This window comes from Capsicum annuum, chromosome 3 (assembly GCF_002878395.1).
Source record: "Capsicum annuum cultivar UCD-10X-F1 chromosome 3, UCD10Xv1.1, whole genome shotgun sequence".
Taxonomy (NCBI): Eukaryota; Viridiplantae; Streptophyta; class Magnoliopsida; order Solanales; family Solanaceae; genus Capsicum; species Capsicum annuum.
In genome coordinates this window covers 123,740,518-123,757,842 of record NC_061113.1, presented here as the reverse complement: position 1 = coordinate 123,757,842, position 17,325 = coordinate 123,740,518, and the positions used below count along the sequence as shown (strand labels likewise).

Below are 17,325 nucleotides of genomic sequence, written 5' to 3'. Positions count from 1 at the left end.
TTTTTCCTTTTTAGTCTTGGATCGATGTATGTTAGCTGAAATGGGCTACTCATCAATTACGTCAGTTGGGCCTTTCTTATTTTTACTTGTAAATCATCCAACCCGGCCCAACTGTATCATGTATATATATATGTAGACCCATTACAATGAACAGTTTTGGTCAGATATTTCCAGAAATCAAAAGCTTTTCTCTTTCTTCTCTTTCTTCTCTCAAACGAATTAGGGTTTGAGTAGATTGTTTCTTTCGATTTTCGATCGTCTTCTACTCTAACATGGTATCAGCGCCAGGTTTCGGGTAGATCTATGGTGGGGCTTTCAATCGATATTACCCTCGTGTGGAGTCTTTCGATTTGTGGAAGCTGATTCGGCTCGTGTGGAGCTTTTCGAGTTTTTGTGGGAGCTTTTCGAGCTTTTCCAAGTTTTCGTGGCTGATTTGATTTTGGAGTAGCCTCATGTGAAGTTTTCGCATACTGTGGAAGCTGAGCTGGTTTTGACGCTGTTTTCAGTTGCACAAGACCTCGCCTTCTTCAGGTTTAAGAAGAAGGCCGGTAAAATCCTTCCGTATAAACTCTACTTTATTCGATCGAGTGATTTTTGGTTGTCTGACTGTTCAGAATTATTCGATCTGAGATTTGGTGTTCAAATATTCCATGTAATTGCTTAAACTGTTTTAGTATGACGACTACTCAACGAGAGAACAATAATGCTACTTCGACCACTCGTAATACGAATGGTTTCGATGAATTTACCCTCGATGCATCACATCCCTTTTATGTTCATCCTTCTGAGAACCCTAGTTCTCAACTCGTTCCCATAGTTTTTAATGGCATTGGATTTGCTGTAGGGAGAAATAGCATAATCACCTCTTTAGCTGCTAAGAATAAGTTGGGGATGGTAGATGGTAGATTTCCCAGACCTGAACCTAACAATCCTTACTTTCAATTTTGGGAAAGATGTGACCACATGGTTAAGGCGTGGATCATAAATTCCCTTTCCAGAGATATAGCAATCAGTGTGATGCGTCTTCCTAGTGCTAGAGAAGTGTGGAAAGATATAAATGACAGGTTCGGGCTGTCAAATGGGTCTAGATATATTCACATTCAAAAAGAGATAAACTCCACAGTTCAACGTTTTTCTAGCATTTCTGCCTACTTTACTAAGATGAAAAGTCTATGGGATGAGCTCAATGCTGCATATGTTGGATCTGAAAGTACATGTGGAGCATTGAGAAAATTCATCCAAGATCAACAATTGTTTCAGTTTCTCAGTGAATGAGAATTTCAATACTGTAAGACGCAGCACTTTGATGATGGCCCCATTGCTATCTATCAGTAAAGTGTATGGACTTCTACAACAGGATGAGAGTCAAAAAGAAACTCAAACTGGTCTTCCCAGTTTCTCCAGTGATTCAGCTGGTTTTCAAGCTTCCATGAATTCTAATTCATCTAACAACAAACCTTATAACCAAAGGGTCTCTTTTCACTCAAACAAAAACCAGACTGTGTTTTGCAAGTATTGCAAAAAGCCTAGCCATACAATTGAATCATGTTTTCCTGCTGATTTCAAGTTCGCTAAGAACAAGAAACCAGCTGCTTCTTGTGTACAAATGATAAATTCTCCTATTCAGAGTCCTTCAAACAGTACTAGCAGTTCTGTCTTATCTTCACAAGAGATGCCATCAGCTGGGTTCAGTAAAGAACAGTATGAACATCTCATGACTCTGTTTCAACAAGCACGTCTCTCCCATGGTTTCTGGACAGTCTACTACAGGTGAACCATCTGGTTTTGCCAATTTTGCAGGTTTGTCAAATGGCATTGTTTCAAGTTTTAAAGGTTTTCATGTCAGTTGTTCTGTAGAGTTAAGAAAACATCCTTGGATCCTTGACTCAGGAGCTTCTAACCACATGACTCCTCATAAATTCCTCTTACATGACTTAAAACCTTTGCCCATACCTCTCTTAATTACTTTACCAAATGGATACAAAGTTAAAGTGATATCTAGTGGCTCCATACATCTGAGACATGATATCACTTTACATAATGTCCTTTTGGTCCCCTCCTTTCAATTCAACCTTCTTTCAATACATCAACTTCTTAAACAGTTAAACTGCTCAGTAATGTTCTCCATTTCTGCTTGTTATTTACAGGGCCCTTCTCTGAAGAGGCCACTGGAAACAGGCATCTCGGCAATGGTTTGTTAAGTTGTCTTATGCTTTATCTTTGCGGGGTTATTTATCCCGTAAGAATGATTGCTCACTGTTTTCAAAGTGTGCTGATGGTTCCCTTACTATACTGGTTGTTTATGTTGATGATATCCTCCTTGTTGGGGACAATGTGGCTGAATTGGACTCTTTGAAACACTTTCTTGATATTCAATTCAAGATCAAGGATCTTGGTCTGGTTCACTACTTCTTGGGCTTAGAGATAACCTCCCATCCTCAGGGTCATCTGACCCAGCAGAAGTTCACATTTGACCTATTGTCTGAATTTCATTGTGATAATTACTCTCCAGTTTCTGCTCCTCTGGATGCTTCTTCACTACTGATATGGGAGCTCCCCTTACTGACCCTTCTACTTATCATAGACTTGTTGGCAAGTTGAATTTTCTACAACATACTCGCCCTGACATATCTTATGTTGTTCAGCATTTGAGTCAGTTTTTACAGTTTTTACAGGCTCCCCAGGTCCCTCATCTTCTGGCTGGCATTCATGTGTTGCGCTATTTCTTAATGCCCCTGATCTTGGGCTTCTTTTCAATAGAAACTCTGATCTCAGCTTACTGGCTTACTCAGATTCTGACTGGGCTGCTTGTGCTATTTCTAGACGTTCAGTGACTGGTTTTTTTCACTTTGGGTGGCTCTCCTATTTCTTGGAAGTGCAAGAAGCAACCTACTGTGTCTTTATCATCAGCTGAGGCTGAATATAGAGCATTACGAAAAGTTGTGGCTGAGGTTTCTTGGTTGATACGCTTATTATCTGATTTTGGTGTTTGTATTTCTCATCCTGTTCCTGTTTATTGTGACAGTCAAGCAGCTCTTCACGTAGCCCGGAATCCTGTTTTTCATGAGCGTACGAAGCATATAAAGATTAACTGCCATTATGTTCGTGATTGTGTTCGTGCTGACATTATATCCCTGCACCACGTCTGTTCTGCTGATCAGTTAGCAGATGTCTTCACCAAATCTCTGCCTGGACCAGCTCATCATGCTATTATTGCCAAGCTTGGTGTGCACACACCCTCCAGCTTGAGGGGGGTGTTGGAATTACATAGTTACTCCAGCTTGAGGGGGTGTTGGAATTACATAGTTACATATAGTTGCATGTATATACATTTTTCCTTTTTAGTCTTGGACTGATGTATATTAGCTGAAATGGGCTACTCATCAATTACATCAGTTGGGCCTTTCTTATTTTTACTTGTAAATCATCCGACCCGGCCCAACTGTATCATGTATATATACATGTAGACCCATTACAGAAATCAAAAGTTTTTCTCTTTCTTCTCTCAAACGAATTAGGGTTTGAGTAGATTGTTTCTTTCGATTTTCGATCGACTTCTACTCTGACATTGTGAGAGAAGGAAGATGGCAAAAAGTGAAAACATTTTTTTCTTGTTTTTCACTTTCCCAAATACAACTCCAAGTGAAAATTGGCATAAAGTGAATATTTTTTCCGGAAAGTGAAAAAATTCTCATGGCCAAATGGGCTATTAAGTAAAAACGTATAGTGGCATTTGCAACTTTTAGACATTTTATAAAATACAAAGATCAGAAGTTGCAAACTTACTTGACATTGTGTTGTTTCTTGGCTTCCTCTACTACATGCTTCAGGCCTTTCGTTTGGAACTTCTTGTTTTCCTTGATTCCAGTTAGCCTGTTGGCAAACCTACAAAACAAACATGGGAGATCATGCATGCAATTTAATTTACTAGATCAAATTACAGTAAAATAATAATTAAGCACAGCAAGAAATCTTACTGTGCTCCTTCTTGTACTACACAATTAGTGTCCTTTGGTGCTTCATTGCCAATCTGTTGCCAACCATCATCAATGATCAGGAAACATGGACGAACACCACCCTCGGATAAGCTGTAATAAAAGAATTAACATGAATCAGTTTGACCAAAAGACGTCTCTAGACAAATACTATGGAACAGTTTTTACCTTTTGAGGTACTATGGAACAGTCAAATTACCTTTTGAGGACATCCTCGACGCCCTCTGCTGTGACATCAGTGTAAAAGGCATCCCATGTGCACCACCCAAACCAATCAATAATTGAGGGCAGCTACATGAAATCAACAGAAGATATGAACAGGCCCCCTCCAAATAATGGTCCGACCGATTTCACAATAAATAACTAAGAAAGCAACAACTTACCTCCTTCTTCTCTCTGTGATGGAAAGTTTGCAAGTGTTGCTCAACAGATCTGCAGAGAGGGAAAAAAAAAAGGAACAAAACACAATATTTACACAATCTAGAAACGGACGCATCAATTGCTAGTTGGAGTCATGCTAGTTAAGTACCAATGACATTATTCAACAAATACTTCACCTGCAAACATACTGTAGTTATTTTGTGATTGAAATCAGAAAGATCTCAGAAAGTTGGAGCTTACTTCACAGCCTGGTTAATGACTTCAAATGGATTGGTCCCAGCATTCATGTACACAAGATAAAGCCCGTGGTTGGTTTCAACAGCATTATCCCCTACAAAAATAAAGCATACAAAGCGTATTGGTTCTTTCTTGTTTTGTACTACTTTCTACTTCCCCATTAATGATCTACAGATTATTAGTAACTGTCCGCATTGATATTTATTGCTCAGTATCACATTTGTAGCAATAGGTCCAGCCCAACAGGTTAATATAGCCTCATTATGGGAAAACACGAATAGGACTTACACCTTATCCTGAAGGATTATTTGCACAGCTTCGTGCACATGAGGTGAAAAAACATCGCGTAAAACGAGAAATGACATTGCCGTATTGTTCCCAGAAAGTAGAACGGAGCCGCCCATACTCAGTTGAATGAGCATAAATGGCTAAACCAAGGACTTGTTCCACAGAGTGATGACTGTCTCCCAGAGCACCCACATAGCAGGTACTTTTGCATGTAGCCTCTAAAGGTAAAGCAAAAATCGATGCAAGAAGTCTACGTAATTGGGATGCAAGATACAATTATAACATTTATCAACTTCCCGACGGCTAGAAGGGAACTCACCACTCTCAAGGCAGATCTCCATTTCGTTCTTCTCATTGCCTTGAAGAACCGCACGAAACTGTCCCTCAAGTAGAGGAAGGAAGACCGTGTAAATAGTTGGGGAATCTTCACGCTCACCCTCGGTGGTGTCTTTGCTCTCCACAAGCATGAACTGGGTCTCCAAAGGAATATCATTTCCACATGCCCCCATTCTCTGAGTCATCCACCACAGCTTGAAACGGAATAAACACATGAACCGAGTATCCCTGGAACAATAGATAGCAAAGAATTATGATTTTTTATGAAACAAGTAGCATTCTAAAGTGCATGTCATGTTTAAGTCTTCTACAACTCAATACCCTGTGATCTTCTGAAATATGATGAACATGTAATACGTCTGCATGGAATTGGCCAATTCAACCTTCACCCTCTAAGCATGAAGTAAGAAATTTAACAATGTGAACAAAGTATTTCACCACTAAAGATGGACTTCGTGACCGTATGGTCACTTACATCCACCCATAATCAATTTGTTCTCGTCATAAAGCAGTGAATTAGTAGCACAATAGCCTCTCCCAATTAGCTTATTATCCACCAAATCAAAATCCATACATCAATGTTATAGAAAATTATAAAATTTGTTCATCACGGTTATCGTGCAGTAGTAAAACAAGGCAAAAAGTACTAACTTCTCTCAAAATACTATCTTGCTCGGGCTAATGTTACCAGTTTCAAAAACAAAAATATCATCTTGCATAGATAAAAGATGGTTAAGCATACGATTTTATTAGTACATGCTTATGCTTTCTACTTAATAAATTAACAGTGGTCTGGTCACTTCAACTGGCAACGGAGTTCAGAGAAATGTTGTGTCATACTTCTGTATCCTTCTTTGCCCGAAAGAAGCCATCAAATGAGCAAGCAGAACCTCGGAATGTGGACTCCCGAGAACAAAACATCTGAATTTCACAGTATTTAAAAAGTTTTGAGGACAATTAAGTGCTTACTCTAAGACCCCAACAGGAAACACATGCATGCATTTTCTCTCTGAAGCTGTTGCTCCAATAAATGCACCACTAACAAGCCCCAACCCCGATCCAGCAGTCAAGATAATGTTGTCATGTACACCCTTAAGTATGGTCTTTCCATGGACGACGAGGTTGTCATCATTGATGGAGATCTTAGGAGTGACTGTCATCTTCTTCCGAGTAGGTGATGTTTGACAATTAACTGCAGAGGAAAGAGCAACAAAAGCACACTGTCATGTCAAAAGTCATATTCCCAATCTCCTAACTATCCATGGCTTTTTTTGAATTTCTGAGGAATGAACAAAAGAATATTTTGTATGAACGGATCTTAGCCAAATACCCATAGAATCAACATATATGTATCAAGGGAGAATGACAGATTAGTAGAGATTATAACACAACTAGGATAATCTCTTACAGCCTCACTTCAACTACAAGGACAACTAGTTAAAGTTGATGATGAAATACAACACATAAATTATCAGCTCAAACATCTGATACACACATAATGGCTGAAGTATTGATTTTTCCTCTCCAAGTTTTAAATCAATATGCTTATTTGATCACCTTAATCACATTAGTCCAGTTAAGTCAACCACAAATGATGTTGTCCCCAAAGAAATGCGAGCCTCATGTCCACACTGCCCCCCACTCCCCCGAATTAAAAGTAACAAAGGACAACCTAGTGCACTAAAGCTCCCGTTATGCGCTTGGTCCGGGGAAGGGGCCCACCACAAGGGTGTATTGTACACAGTATTACCTTGCAGTTCTGCAAGAGGCTGTTTCCAAGGCTTGAACCCATGACCTCCTGGTCACATGGAAACTCCAACGCTCCCCTTCCCCCCAAATTAAAAGTAGCACAAAAAGGGGGGGAAGTGTTGACAGAAACTTTAACAACCTGGTTGTATGAAACTTGCAGACTCTTATCATACAATTCTATCAACTTGCAAGTTCATCCATGGTGTAACCCACACCAAAGGAACACTCAGGACCTTATATCTTTCGGAACTTAAAACACATCCTCTTCTCCTCCCAGAGGGAGAATACACAGCTATATACAGGATACACCAAAAAGCTTGAAATGCTCTATTACCAATGCAACCCCAATGTTGAAGAAATATTTTTTCCATAACCGTGTCCTATGTCGTTTCTGTTTGTAAAGGATCAAGATCTTGTTTTCAATTTGAAAGTGGTAATTTTGTGAACTGAAGCTAAGAATCACACATCACTAAATTAGTATTATCCAAGCAACAAAGGGCTTAGAGGTGTATACACTGAGAATTGGTAATCAACCAGAATTTAATGAGTGATAAAAAATTGGTAATTTCGAAGCATAACACAAGAACATAATAAGAAGAAGAAGAAAAAGGCAGCCCGGTGCACTAAAGCTCCCGCGCTATGCGCAGTGTCTGGGGAAGGCCCCACCACAAGGGAGTATTGTACGCAGTCTTGCCTTGCATTTCTACCGAAGGTTGTTTCCAAGGCTTGAACCCGTGACCTCTTGGTCAAAGGCGGAGTCAGGATTTGAAGTCTGTGGGTTTTGTTATTTAATGGTGTTCGGGTACAAGAATCTGTATACATGCAACACCAACTTCAACTCTAGTTCAAGTCTAAGACAAGAACACTTTTGAAGTTACTTAACACCTTCAACACTAGATTATGAATAATCTATCTAAGAAGTGTGTTTATTTTCAAAAAATAGATGAAATAGAATTTATAAGGCCAAGTCCCCCGACTTCACGAAGTGTCCTTAAGGAATAATTCCCCTCACTGAACCCGAGGAATCTTCCTCCCAGGATAAAATGGCCTTCCATCCGAACAATAGCGGTACCTCAAATTGTTGGATTCAACGAACTCACTCAACAGTTTGATTGATCACACAGAATGTGTTGGAGTCTCACATCGGTGGGTTAAAGGGTACTTGGTCTCCTTATATGGTCTTGGGCAATCCTCCCCTCATAAGCTAGCTTTTGAGATTGAGTTAGGCCCAAGGTTCATTTCTTTATCATCACTAGAAAGTCGATTTGTCACTAGAAATTTATCGAAAACTGGTATAAAATATATGGATCATCTCGAAATCAAGAGACGAGTAGATCTTGAACAAGAAAGTTATCAGAAACTTAGCCAAAACATGCTCACGCGCCTGATTATTAGATTTGATGGATGAAAAGTGACTACAATATGAGGAAAAAAAAATTATATGGATAGGGTCGGAATGATGACACAACCCTACTTGAAAAGAGAAATATGGGTAGGGTCGGAATGACGGCTCGAACCTATTGAGAAATAGAAATTCTATTGGTAGATTCGAAATGACAGCAAGATCCTACTAGAAAAGAGAAATTATATGGGCAGAGTAGGAATGATGACACGACCCTACTGAAAAAGAAAAATTATATGGGTAGGGTCGGAATGATGGCATGACCCTACTGAAAAAGAGAAATTATATGGGTAGGGTCGGAATGATAAAGAAATGGACCTTGGGCCTAACTCAACCTCAAAAGCTAGCTCACGAGGGGAGGATTGCCCAAGTCCATATAAGGAGGCTAATTACTCATCCCTTTTTCGATGTGGGATACTTAACAGAATGTTTTGAAGACAAGAAGAGAGTTTGTGACTCAGAAAATTCGTGTCTGAACCTGTGGATGGGTTTTATATAGCCTTCATATGCCTCTTCTGAAAAGCGGTAATGGTTCACTTAAAAGGTGTGATCTTTTCTGAAAAATCATGTTTGTTCGTCCAAAGATTGCATCTTTTCCGAACAGGCAGACCATTTCATGAATTAGTGTCATTTCGTTGAAGGATTGCATCCTTCCAAAGCATCAGTTCGAAAGAGTGCATCCTTTTGAAGTATCAGTTCGAAACAATGCATCTTTTTGAAGCATCAGTTTGAAACACTGCATCCTTTTGAAGCATCAGTTCGAAACAATACATGCATACATATAACTGGAGGATCAAATCACAGAAAAAATTTATTGCGTTTTTATTTTCCCTTCGGATTAAATTTCTGTCAAATAAATTTTATCCAAAAAGATAGATCTCATCGATCGATCATTTGCTAAATCCAAATCCAAATCCAAATCCGAAGCCGAGCCGAGCGAACGACGGCGGCGCGAGGCATCTCTTATTTCTTGCCTCACTTACCAAGTGGAATAAGTGTTTCTTAATATAACCACTTGAAAGTGACATTCTCCCACCAATGTGGGAGAAATAATAGACTTTTCATTTTAGAGTACACTTTCCATTTTAATATTTTCTTCTTTATTTTTCCTTCCACTTGGGTTCCTCTATTTTCCATTCACACATTTCATATACTTTGAACCCAATAATCCCCCACATGAATGAGGGATGACTATTTTTCGTAAAATTTTACGGACAAGTATGTGATCATCAAGCAAAGACTGATTGCATCTGGATAAGTGGTTTCCCTTTGAACTTTCCGTAGTGAACATGCATTGGATGCACTCGGTCCATCAGTAGATTTGATATCTTTCAACCGTCGAGCTTTAATGTACACCTAAACAACACGTCACACAACCAGTCTTTTACCGTTTATGGTTCTCACGATTTTGTTCTTTTCAGCCATGAACACATCCCGGTTTCATGAGAGCTTAGAGAATAGGCCTTTACTAACATTCTCCTTGAAGTGGCTTCCACTTCGCCCTCACATAGGTAATTTCTAAACGTTCAATCCTATAGATTAAACTATTTGGTCAAATCTGCCAAATTTAGATAATCACTAAAAGACTTTTCACCTTAAGTCTTATCCTTGTTTACTAACCATTGTCTACATCATGAGAATGAGTTAGGTATATTGACAATGTTGAACCTGTCAGTCACAACTTTGTTTGATCTCCTTGAACCTAGCTCTTGGGATCTCCAATCTGCTAGGTAGAGTTACCGCCATGCTGACTTGTCCTAGGCCTTAAACCCATTCTCTTAGATGTCCTTTCCACTCCTTCTGTAGATAGGCCTTTTGTAAATGGATCTGACACATTATCGTTTGACTTTACATAGTCAACATTGATAATTCCACTAGAGAAAAGTTCCTTAACGGTATTATATCTTCGTCGTATGTGACGAGATTTACCGTTGTACATCATGCTCCCTGCCCTACCTATTGCCGTTTAGCTATCACAGTGTATACATACTGGTGCCACTAGTTTGGGCCAATAAGGAATATCTTCCAAGAAATTTCGGAGCCATTCAGCTTCTTCACCGGCTTTATCCAATGCGATAAATTCAAATTCCATTGTAGAGCGAGCAATACAAGTCTGTTTGGATGATTTCCAAGAGACTGCTCCTCCACCGATAGTAAATACATATCCACTTATGGATTTTACTTCGTTCGATCCGATGATCCAATTTGCATCACTATATCCTTCGAGTACCGCGGGATATTTATTATAATGCAAAGCATAGTCTTGAGTGTATTTAAGATACCCCAAAACTCTTTTCATTGCCATCCAATGAGTTTTGTTGGGATTACTCGTGTACGACTCAATTTACTAATGCATGCTATGTCTAGTCATGTACAGTTCATTATATACATTAAACATCCCAATACTCTTACGTACTCCAATTGTGAGTCACTTTCACCTTCATTCTTTCGAAGTGCAAAGCTCACATCCAATGAAGTCTTGGCAATACCGAATTCCATATACTTGAATTTGTCAAGTACATTTTCGATGTAATGAGACTGTGACAATGCCAACCCTTGTGTAGTTCTATGGATTCTTATTCCTAAGATCACATCCGCAACTCCAAGATCTTTCATATCGAACTTGCTCTCGAGCATTCATTTCATTTCATTTATGTTTGAAATATCTCTACTGATGATCAACATATCATCCACATATAAACACACAATGACTTGGTAATTTGGAGTGTCTTTAATATAAACACATTTATCACATTCATTTATCTTGAATCCGTTTGCCAACATGGTTTGGTCAAACTTTGCATGCCATTGCTTAGGTGCTTGTTTTAGTCCATAAAGTGACTTAATAAGTTTACACACTTTATTTTCTTTTCCTGGAACCACAAAACCCTCAGACTGTTCCATGTAAATTTCTTCCTCTAATTCTCCATTTAGGAATGCGGTTTTCACATCCATTTGATGGATTTCAAGACCATATACCGCAGCTAAGGCAATTAACATTCGAATCGATGTTATCCTTGTTACCGGCGAGTATGTATCAAAGTAATCAAGGCCTTCTTTTTGTTTGAAGCCTTTTACTACAAGTCTTGCCTTGTATTTGTCAATAGTACCATCCGTTTTCATTTTCCTTTTGAAAATTCATTTAGAATCTTTCAATCTCACTGTTGGCTACCTCTTTCCAAAAGGATGAGTCTGACGACGACATCGCTTCTTTAAATGTTTGAGGCTCATTTTCTAAGAGAAATGTTACAAAATCTGATTCAAACGAAATAGACATTCTTTGACGTGTACTACGTCTTGGATTCTCTTTATTATGTACATTCTCACTTGGTTCATCTCAAGGTCGTTTAGGTCCTCCACTAGACTGTTCATATCTAATTTTATACGGGTAAATGTTTTCAAAGAATTCAGCATTATTTGATTTAATTACCGTATTTTCATTTATATCCGAATGTTCGAATTTATGAACTAAAAATCGACATGCTTTACTGCTTTTAGCATATCCTATGAACACGCAGTCCACAGTCTTAGGTCCTATCTTAACCTTTTTAGGCATAGGAACTTGGACCTTTGCTAAACACCCCCACACTTTGAAATATTTCAAGTTGGGTTTCCTTCCATTCTATTTTTCATAAGAAATTGATTGTGTCTTACTATGGGGAACTCTATTGAGTATACGGTTGGCCTTAAGGATAGCCTCCCCTTACAAGTTTTGTGGTAAACCGAAACTTATAAGTAAGGCATTCATCATTTCCTTTAACGTTCGATTTTTTCTTTCCGCAATTCCGTTAGATTGAGGTGAATACGGGGCCGTAGTTTGATGGACGATTTCATTCTCTACACATATTTCAGCAAAGGGAGATTCATATTCCCCGCTCTTATCACTTCTTATCATTTTTATCTTTTTCTCTAACTGATTTTCTACTTCAGTTTTGTATTGCCTAAACGCATCTATTGCTTCATCCTTACTATTTAGCAAGTAAACATAACAATATCTAGTGCAATCGTCAATAAAAGTTATGAAATATTTTTTTCCACCACGTGATGATGTTGACTTCATATCACAAATATCAGTATGTATTAAGTCTAAGGAATTGGAATTCCTTTCAACGGACTTATAAGGATGTTTTGCATACTTTGATTCCACACCAGTGGCGAATCTAGGATTTTTGTTCAGGGGGTTCGATATATAAAGAAGTAAGCGTATAAAAAATTACATTATAAAAACAAAGTAGATATCCGCTAAACTTTAACCTTCCTTATCATGCCCTTTTAACATTTCTTCTCAGCTTTGCTTTGCGAGCCCTTCTTGCAAAATATTATACTTTTTTCTTACTTTCATTTTGCAGTTTTATTTTATTTTTAATTTTTCTTTTTCAAATTAAACCTCTACAAAAAAAATAAGGTTCTTAAAAATGTGTAAGCATTGAATTATTATATTATAATATATATTTAGTACTTCAAAATAAAAATAAAAATTATTGAACAACTTCAATATTAACATGTTGAATGTAAATTATAATTCAAAAAAACGAACTATGTAATTCGATAAAATAATCTGAAAAAGTTGAGAAATCCACTTTTTTTGTATACTATATAAAACTAGTCAAATAGATGAAATTATTTTGAACAAATATGGCATAAAATGTATAAAAGGAGACATGCATAGTATGTTTTTTATTTTCGGAGGGGAGAATTGAAAATTATATAAATCTAGCTATAAATTTAAACTAGTAGTGAGAGCATCAAAAAATATTATATTGAAATACTTTTCGTTCCAACTAAGTAAAAATTTTATGCAAAATATTTTAGACCCAATATTTTTTCTTTAAAAAAAAGAAAATAAATAAGTTTTAAAATATTACATACACACAAATGAATTAAATGGGCTAACTAATTTGTGTTAATCAGGCCCAATTGTCAATTAGAGTGAAAAGGGCCCAAGCTAGGTGTGGGGAGGGGAAAAGCTTTCACAAAACTAAAACAACAGCTCCAAGGGGGAATCGAACCTGCAACTTTAGCATTAAAGTGAACCCCCTAAACCATTGAGCTACACCTTACAGTTATGTTGAGGGGGTTCATTAAAGCTATTATAGTCTTATAATTCAAATTTTGACTTATGTATATATAATGTAATTTTTTGGTTGAGGGGGTGAACACCCTCACTTCAACGTAGATCCCCCTGTTACATACACGTTTGACACTTTGATTTATTGCACTCAAAGTTTGGCAAAACCTCTAAGTTAATCAGTTTTCGTAACGTTTTGTAATTAACATAGCCTAAATGTTCATGCCACAAATTATAAGACTCAAGCAAGTCAGAAGAATTTGAACTTTTATTGATTTCAATATTCATTACATTCATCTTATAAAAGCCCTCGGTGAGATAGCTTTTTCCTACATACACTTCTCCTTTGCTAATTACAATTTTTCCAAAAACGATTACACATTTGAATCCGTTCTTGTCTAGAAGTGAAACAGAAATCAAGTTCCTACGTAATTCCGGAACGTACAAGACATTGTTAAGTGTCAAGACCTTCCAGAAGTCATTTTCAAGCCCACTTTTCCTGTTCTTTCTACCCTAGCCGTAGCAGAGTTAGCCATGTAGATCATTTCTTCTACTTGAGCCGGAGCGATTGACGAAAACAACTCTTTATTGGCACAAACATGGCGGGTGGCACCAGAATCCATCCACCACTCGCGAGGATTCCCCACCAAGTTGCATTCTGAAAACATAGCACAAAGATCATCACATTCTTTGTTGGACTCAATCATATTTGCTTGGTCCTTTTTCTTGCCTTTCTTAGGGGCACGACAATCCGTGGACTTATGGCCAATCATGCCACAGTTGAAACACTTTTCCTTGAATTTCTTCTTGGATTGATTGCTTCCTTGTTCAACTTTCTTCCTTTTCTTAGAATCATTTTGGTCATCTTCTACAATATGTGCTTCATTAATTGTAGAATTTCCTTTTGACCTTCTCTCGGCAGCCTTATTATCCTCTTCAATACACAGTCAGACAATAAGATCTTCGACAGTCATCTCCTTGCATTTGTGCTTCAAGCAGTTTTTGAAGTCTTTCCACATAGGTGGTAGCTTCTCAATGATCGCTGCTACTTGAAATGCATCATTCGCAATCAAACCTACAAAACAGTTTATGTAAGTACAAAGAACATTTTCAATTTGTTCAACTAAGGTATTTTTTAAAGATATACCTTCCGCTAGGAGATCAGGAGATCGTGGATAATTACTTACAATTTCTGCACTTGAGAGAGAACCGATTTGTTATCTATCATTTTAAAGTCCAGGAACCTTGCAACAAAGAATTTCTTAATTCCCGCATCCTCTGCCTTGTATTTTCGTTCTTGTGCCCCCCACAATTCTTTCGATGTCTTAGTTCCACTGTAAACAGTATAAAGGTCGTCTTGGAGACCACTCAAGATATAATTCCTGCAAAGAAAGTCTGAGTGTTTCCAAGCCTCTACAATTATGAAACGCTCTTTGTCTGAAGTTCCCTCGAAAACCTGAGGAGCATCCTCACTAGTGAACCTTTGAAGACATAGTGTTGTGAGGTAGGAGAACATCTTCTGCTGTCATCGCTTAAAGTCAATGCTCACAAATTTTTCAGGCTTCTCCGCAGGTGCCATTGGTTGCGGAGCATTTGCTCGACTTGTTGAGGCAATACTAGTTGTCCCCATAGTCGTAGCCGCATCTTGCATTTGACTTTCGTTAGTCATTTTTTCTGTCACCACAAGACAATAAAATTTAGTATTTTCAGAATACTACTTATAAAGTTAAGCAACTTTAAACTCTTCTTCTTGTTTCTAGTTAACGATGAAGTTTTTATTACGTCCAATCGTCAAACGAGTGATCTTTAACTTGTGATGAAGATTTTATGTCTTCGAATCACTAATTAAGTTCAAACGGAGTAGAAATCTTAAAGCTTTAATCTCCAAAAACAAGCAACACAAATTTTGCAGGTTATTCCTTAAGATTGTTATTTAATGGTGTTCGGGTACAAAAATCTGTATACATGCAACACCAACTTCAACTCTAATTCACGTCTAAGACAAGAACACTTTTGAAGTTACTTAACACCTTCAACACTAGATTATGAATAATCTATCTAAGAAGTGTGTTTATTTTCAAAAAATAGATAAAATAGAATTTGTAAGGCCAAGTCCCCCAACTTCACGGAGTGTCCTTAAGGAGTAATACCCCTCACTGTATCCGAGATTATGGAATCTTCCTCCCAGGATAAAATGGTCTTCAATCCGAACAATAGCGGTACCTTAAATTGTTGGATTCAACGAACTCACTCAACAGTTTGATTGATCACACAGAATATTTTGAAGACAAGAAGAGAGTTTGTAATTCAAAAAATTTATGTCTAAACCTGTGGATGAAAGCAGGTTTATATAGTCTTTATATGCCTCTTCTGAAAAGTGGTAATGGTTCACTTAAAAGGTGTGACCTTTTCTGAAAATCATGTCTGTTCGTCCAAAGATTGCATCTTTTCCGAACAGGCAGACCATTTCATAAATCAGTGTGTCATTTCGTTGAAGGATTGCATCCTTCCGAAGCATCAGTTCAAAATAGTGCATCCTTTTGAAGCATCAGTTCGAAACATTGCATGCATGCATATAACTGGAGGATCAAAACACAGAAAAAATTTATTGCGTTTTTATTTTTCCTTCGAATTAAATTTCTATCAAATAAATTTTGTCCAAAAAGATAGATCTCATCGATCATTTGCCAAATCCAAATCCGAAGCCAAAGTCGAGCGAACGACGACGGCATGAGGCATCTCTTATTTCTTGCCTCACTTACCAAGTGAAATAAATATTTCTTAATATAAACACTTAAAAGTCACATTCTCCCACCAATGTAGGAGAAATAGTAGACTTTCCATTTTAGAGTACACTTTCCATTGTAGTGTTTTCTTTTCTATTTTTCCTTCCACTTGGGTTCCTCCATTTTCCATTCACACTTTTCATATACTTTGAACCCAACAGGTTCTGAATTAAGTAAAAAAAGCATAAAAAGTCAAGGAACAAAAATCTTATGCTGCTACTGGGGTTCGAACCCACTTCTATGGGCCAAAGAAGAATAAATATAGGGTCTACGTAAAAACAGCTAGTTCGCCTGAACCCTCGTAGGGTATTGTAGCTCCGCCCCTGCTCGCAACAACTTTATCAGTTACCCCAATTAAAAAAAAAAAGAGAAACTGAGAATATCACAGGAAGAAGAGATTGTACGGAGGGTTGATGAAGAATCACCTCTTGTACGTCTCAAATTCTTATCCCCCAAAAAAGTATCAATGAACATTGATACGCAGGTAAAATAGAAGCTGAACGTACAATCATTTTCCAACAAAAGTCATCGAAAACAAAATTCCCCAGCAAAACTTTGAAGCGTAGCAAATACACAGAGGAAGAAAACACCTGAAATCATACTTTCGATCGAGTATTAAATCCAAAGAAATATTTTCACATAAAAAAAACAATGAAAATTACCATCAAAATTTAAAAGCAAAGAAGAAGGAGCTAATATAAACCAATTAGACGTTTGAGAAAGAAAAAAGAACTCACCTTCAGAGAAGAAGCAGAAGAAGAATGAGATGAGGGGGTTAGTTACTCAGCAGAAGAGCACTCAATAAGGGAATGCAAACCTAAACTAAAACAATGATTGCTTGTTCACTTCTCAATCAATAGACAATAATGGTCTTTGTGAGTTTGAAAATGACGCCACTGTTTGGATCTATATAGTCCCTTACGTGGAACGATTTTTCCAGAACCAACTCTCCACTGGATAACACGTACTCTCGAGACACGGATATTTTTCAATTATAAATATTGCATGTCAAGTTTTTGTCGTTTCCCTCTTTCTTTTCTTTTTAAACTAGTTTTACCACGCCATGGTAAGCCTGAATCAAAA

At 37.6% G+C, this 17,325-nt stretch overlaps 1 protein-coding gene and 1 long non-coding RNA gene across 4 annotated transcripts in view; one reads left to right on the top strand and one right to left on the bottom strand.

The window, feature by feature from the left end:
• Window positions 1-17,183, bottom strand: part of LOC107863572 (probable galactinol--sucrose galactosyltransferase 2) — a 22,872-nt gene extending 5,689 nt beyond the window's left edge. The window contains exons 1-9 of one of the 2 annotated variants that reach the window (XM_047408276.1): window positions 16,980-17,183; window positions 16,668-16,832; window positions 6,207-6,429; window positions 5,221-5,465; window positions 4,617-4,707; window positions 4,379-4,427; window positions 4,195-4,286; window positions 3,978-4,088; window positions 3,787-3,885 (exon numbers count right to left, since the gene is read on the bottom strand). In XM_047408276.1, the coding sequence (XP_047264232.1) occupies window positions 3,787-3,885; window positions 3,978-4,088; window positions 4,195-4,286; window positions 4,379-4,427; window positions 4,617-4,707; window positions 5,221-5,465; window positions 6,207-6,429; window positions 16,668-16,716 (959 nt within the window). In that variant the 5' untranslated portion in view covers window positions 16,717-16,832; window positions 16,980-17,183. The remainder of the gene's footprint in view (window positions 1-3,786; window positions 3,886-3,977; window positions 4,089-4,194; window positions 4,287-4,378; window positions 4,428-4,616; window positions 4,708-5,220; window positions 5,466-6,206; window positions 6,430-16,667; window positions 16,833-16,979) is intronic. The other variant, XM_047408277.1, reaches the window with a different exon arrangement.
• On the top strand, window positions 7-3,631 carry LOC107863574. Of its 2 annotated transcripts, none has more exons than XR_007053007.1 (2): window positions 7-1,800; window positions 2,676-3,631. It is a non-coding gene; the product is annotated as an uncharacterized LOC107863574 (long non-coding RNA). The 2 variants fall into 2 exon arrangements; XR_007053006.1 differs by having other exon boundaries at window positions 2,667-3,631.
• Window positions 17,184-17,325: the final 142 nt, after the last annotated feature.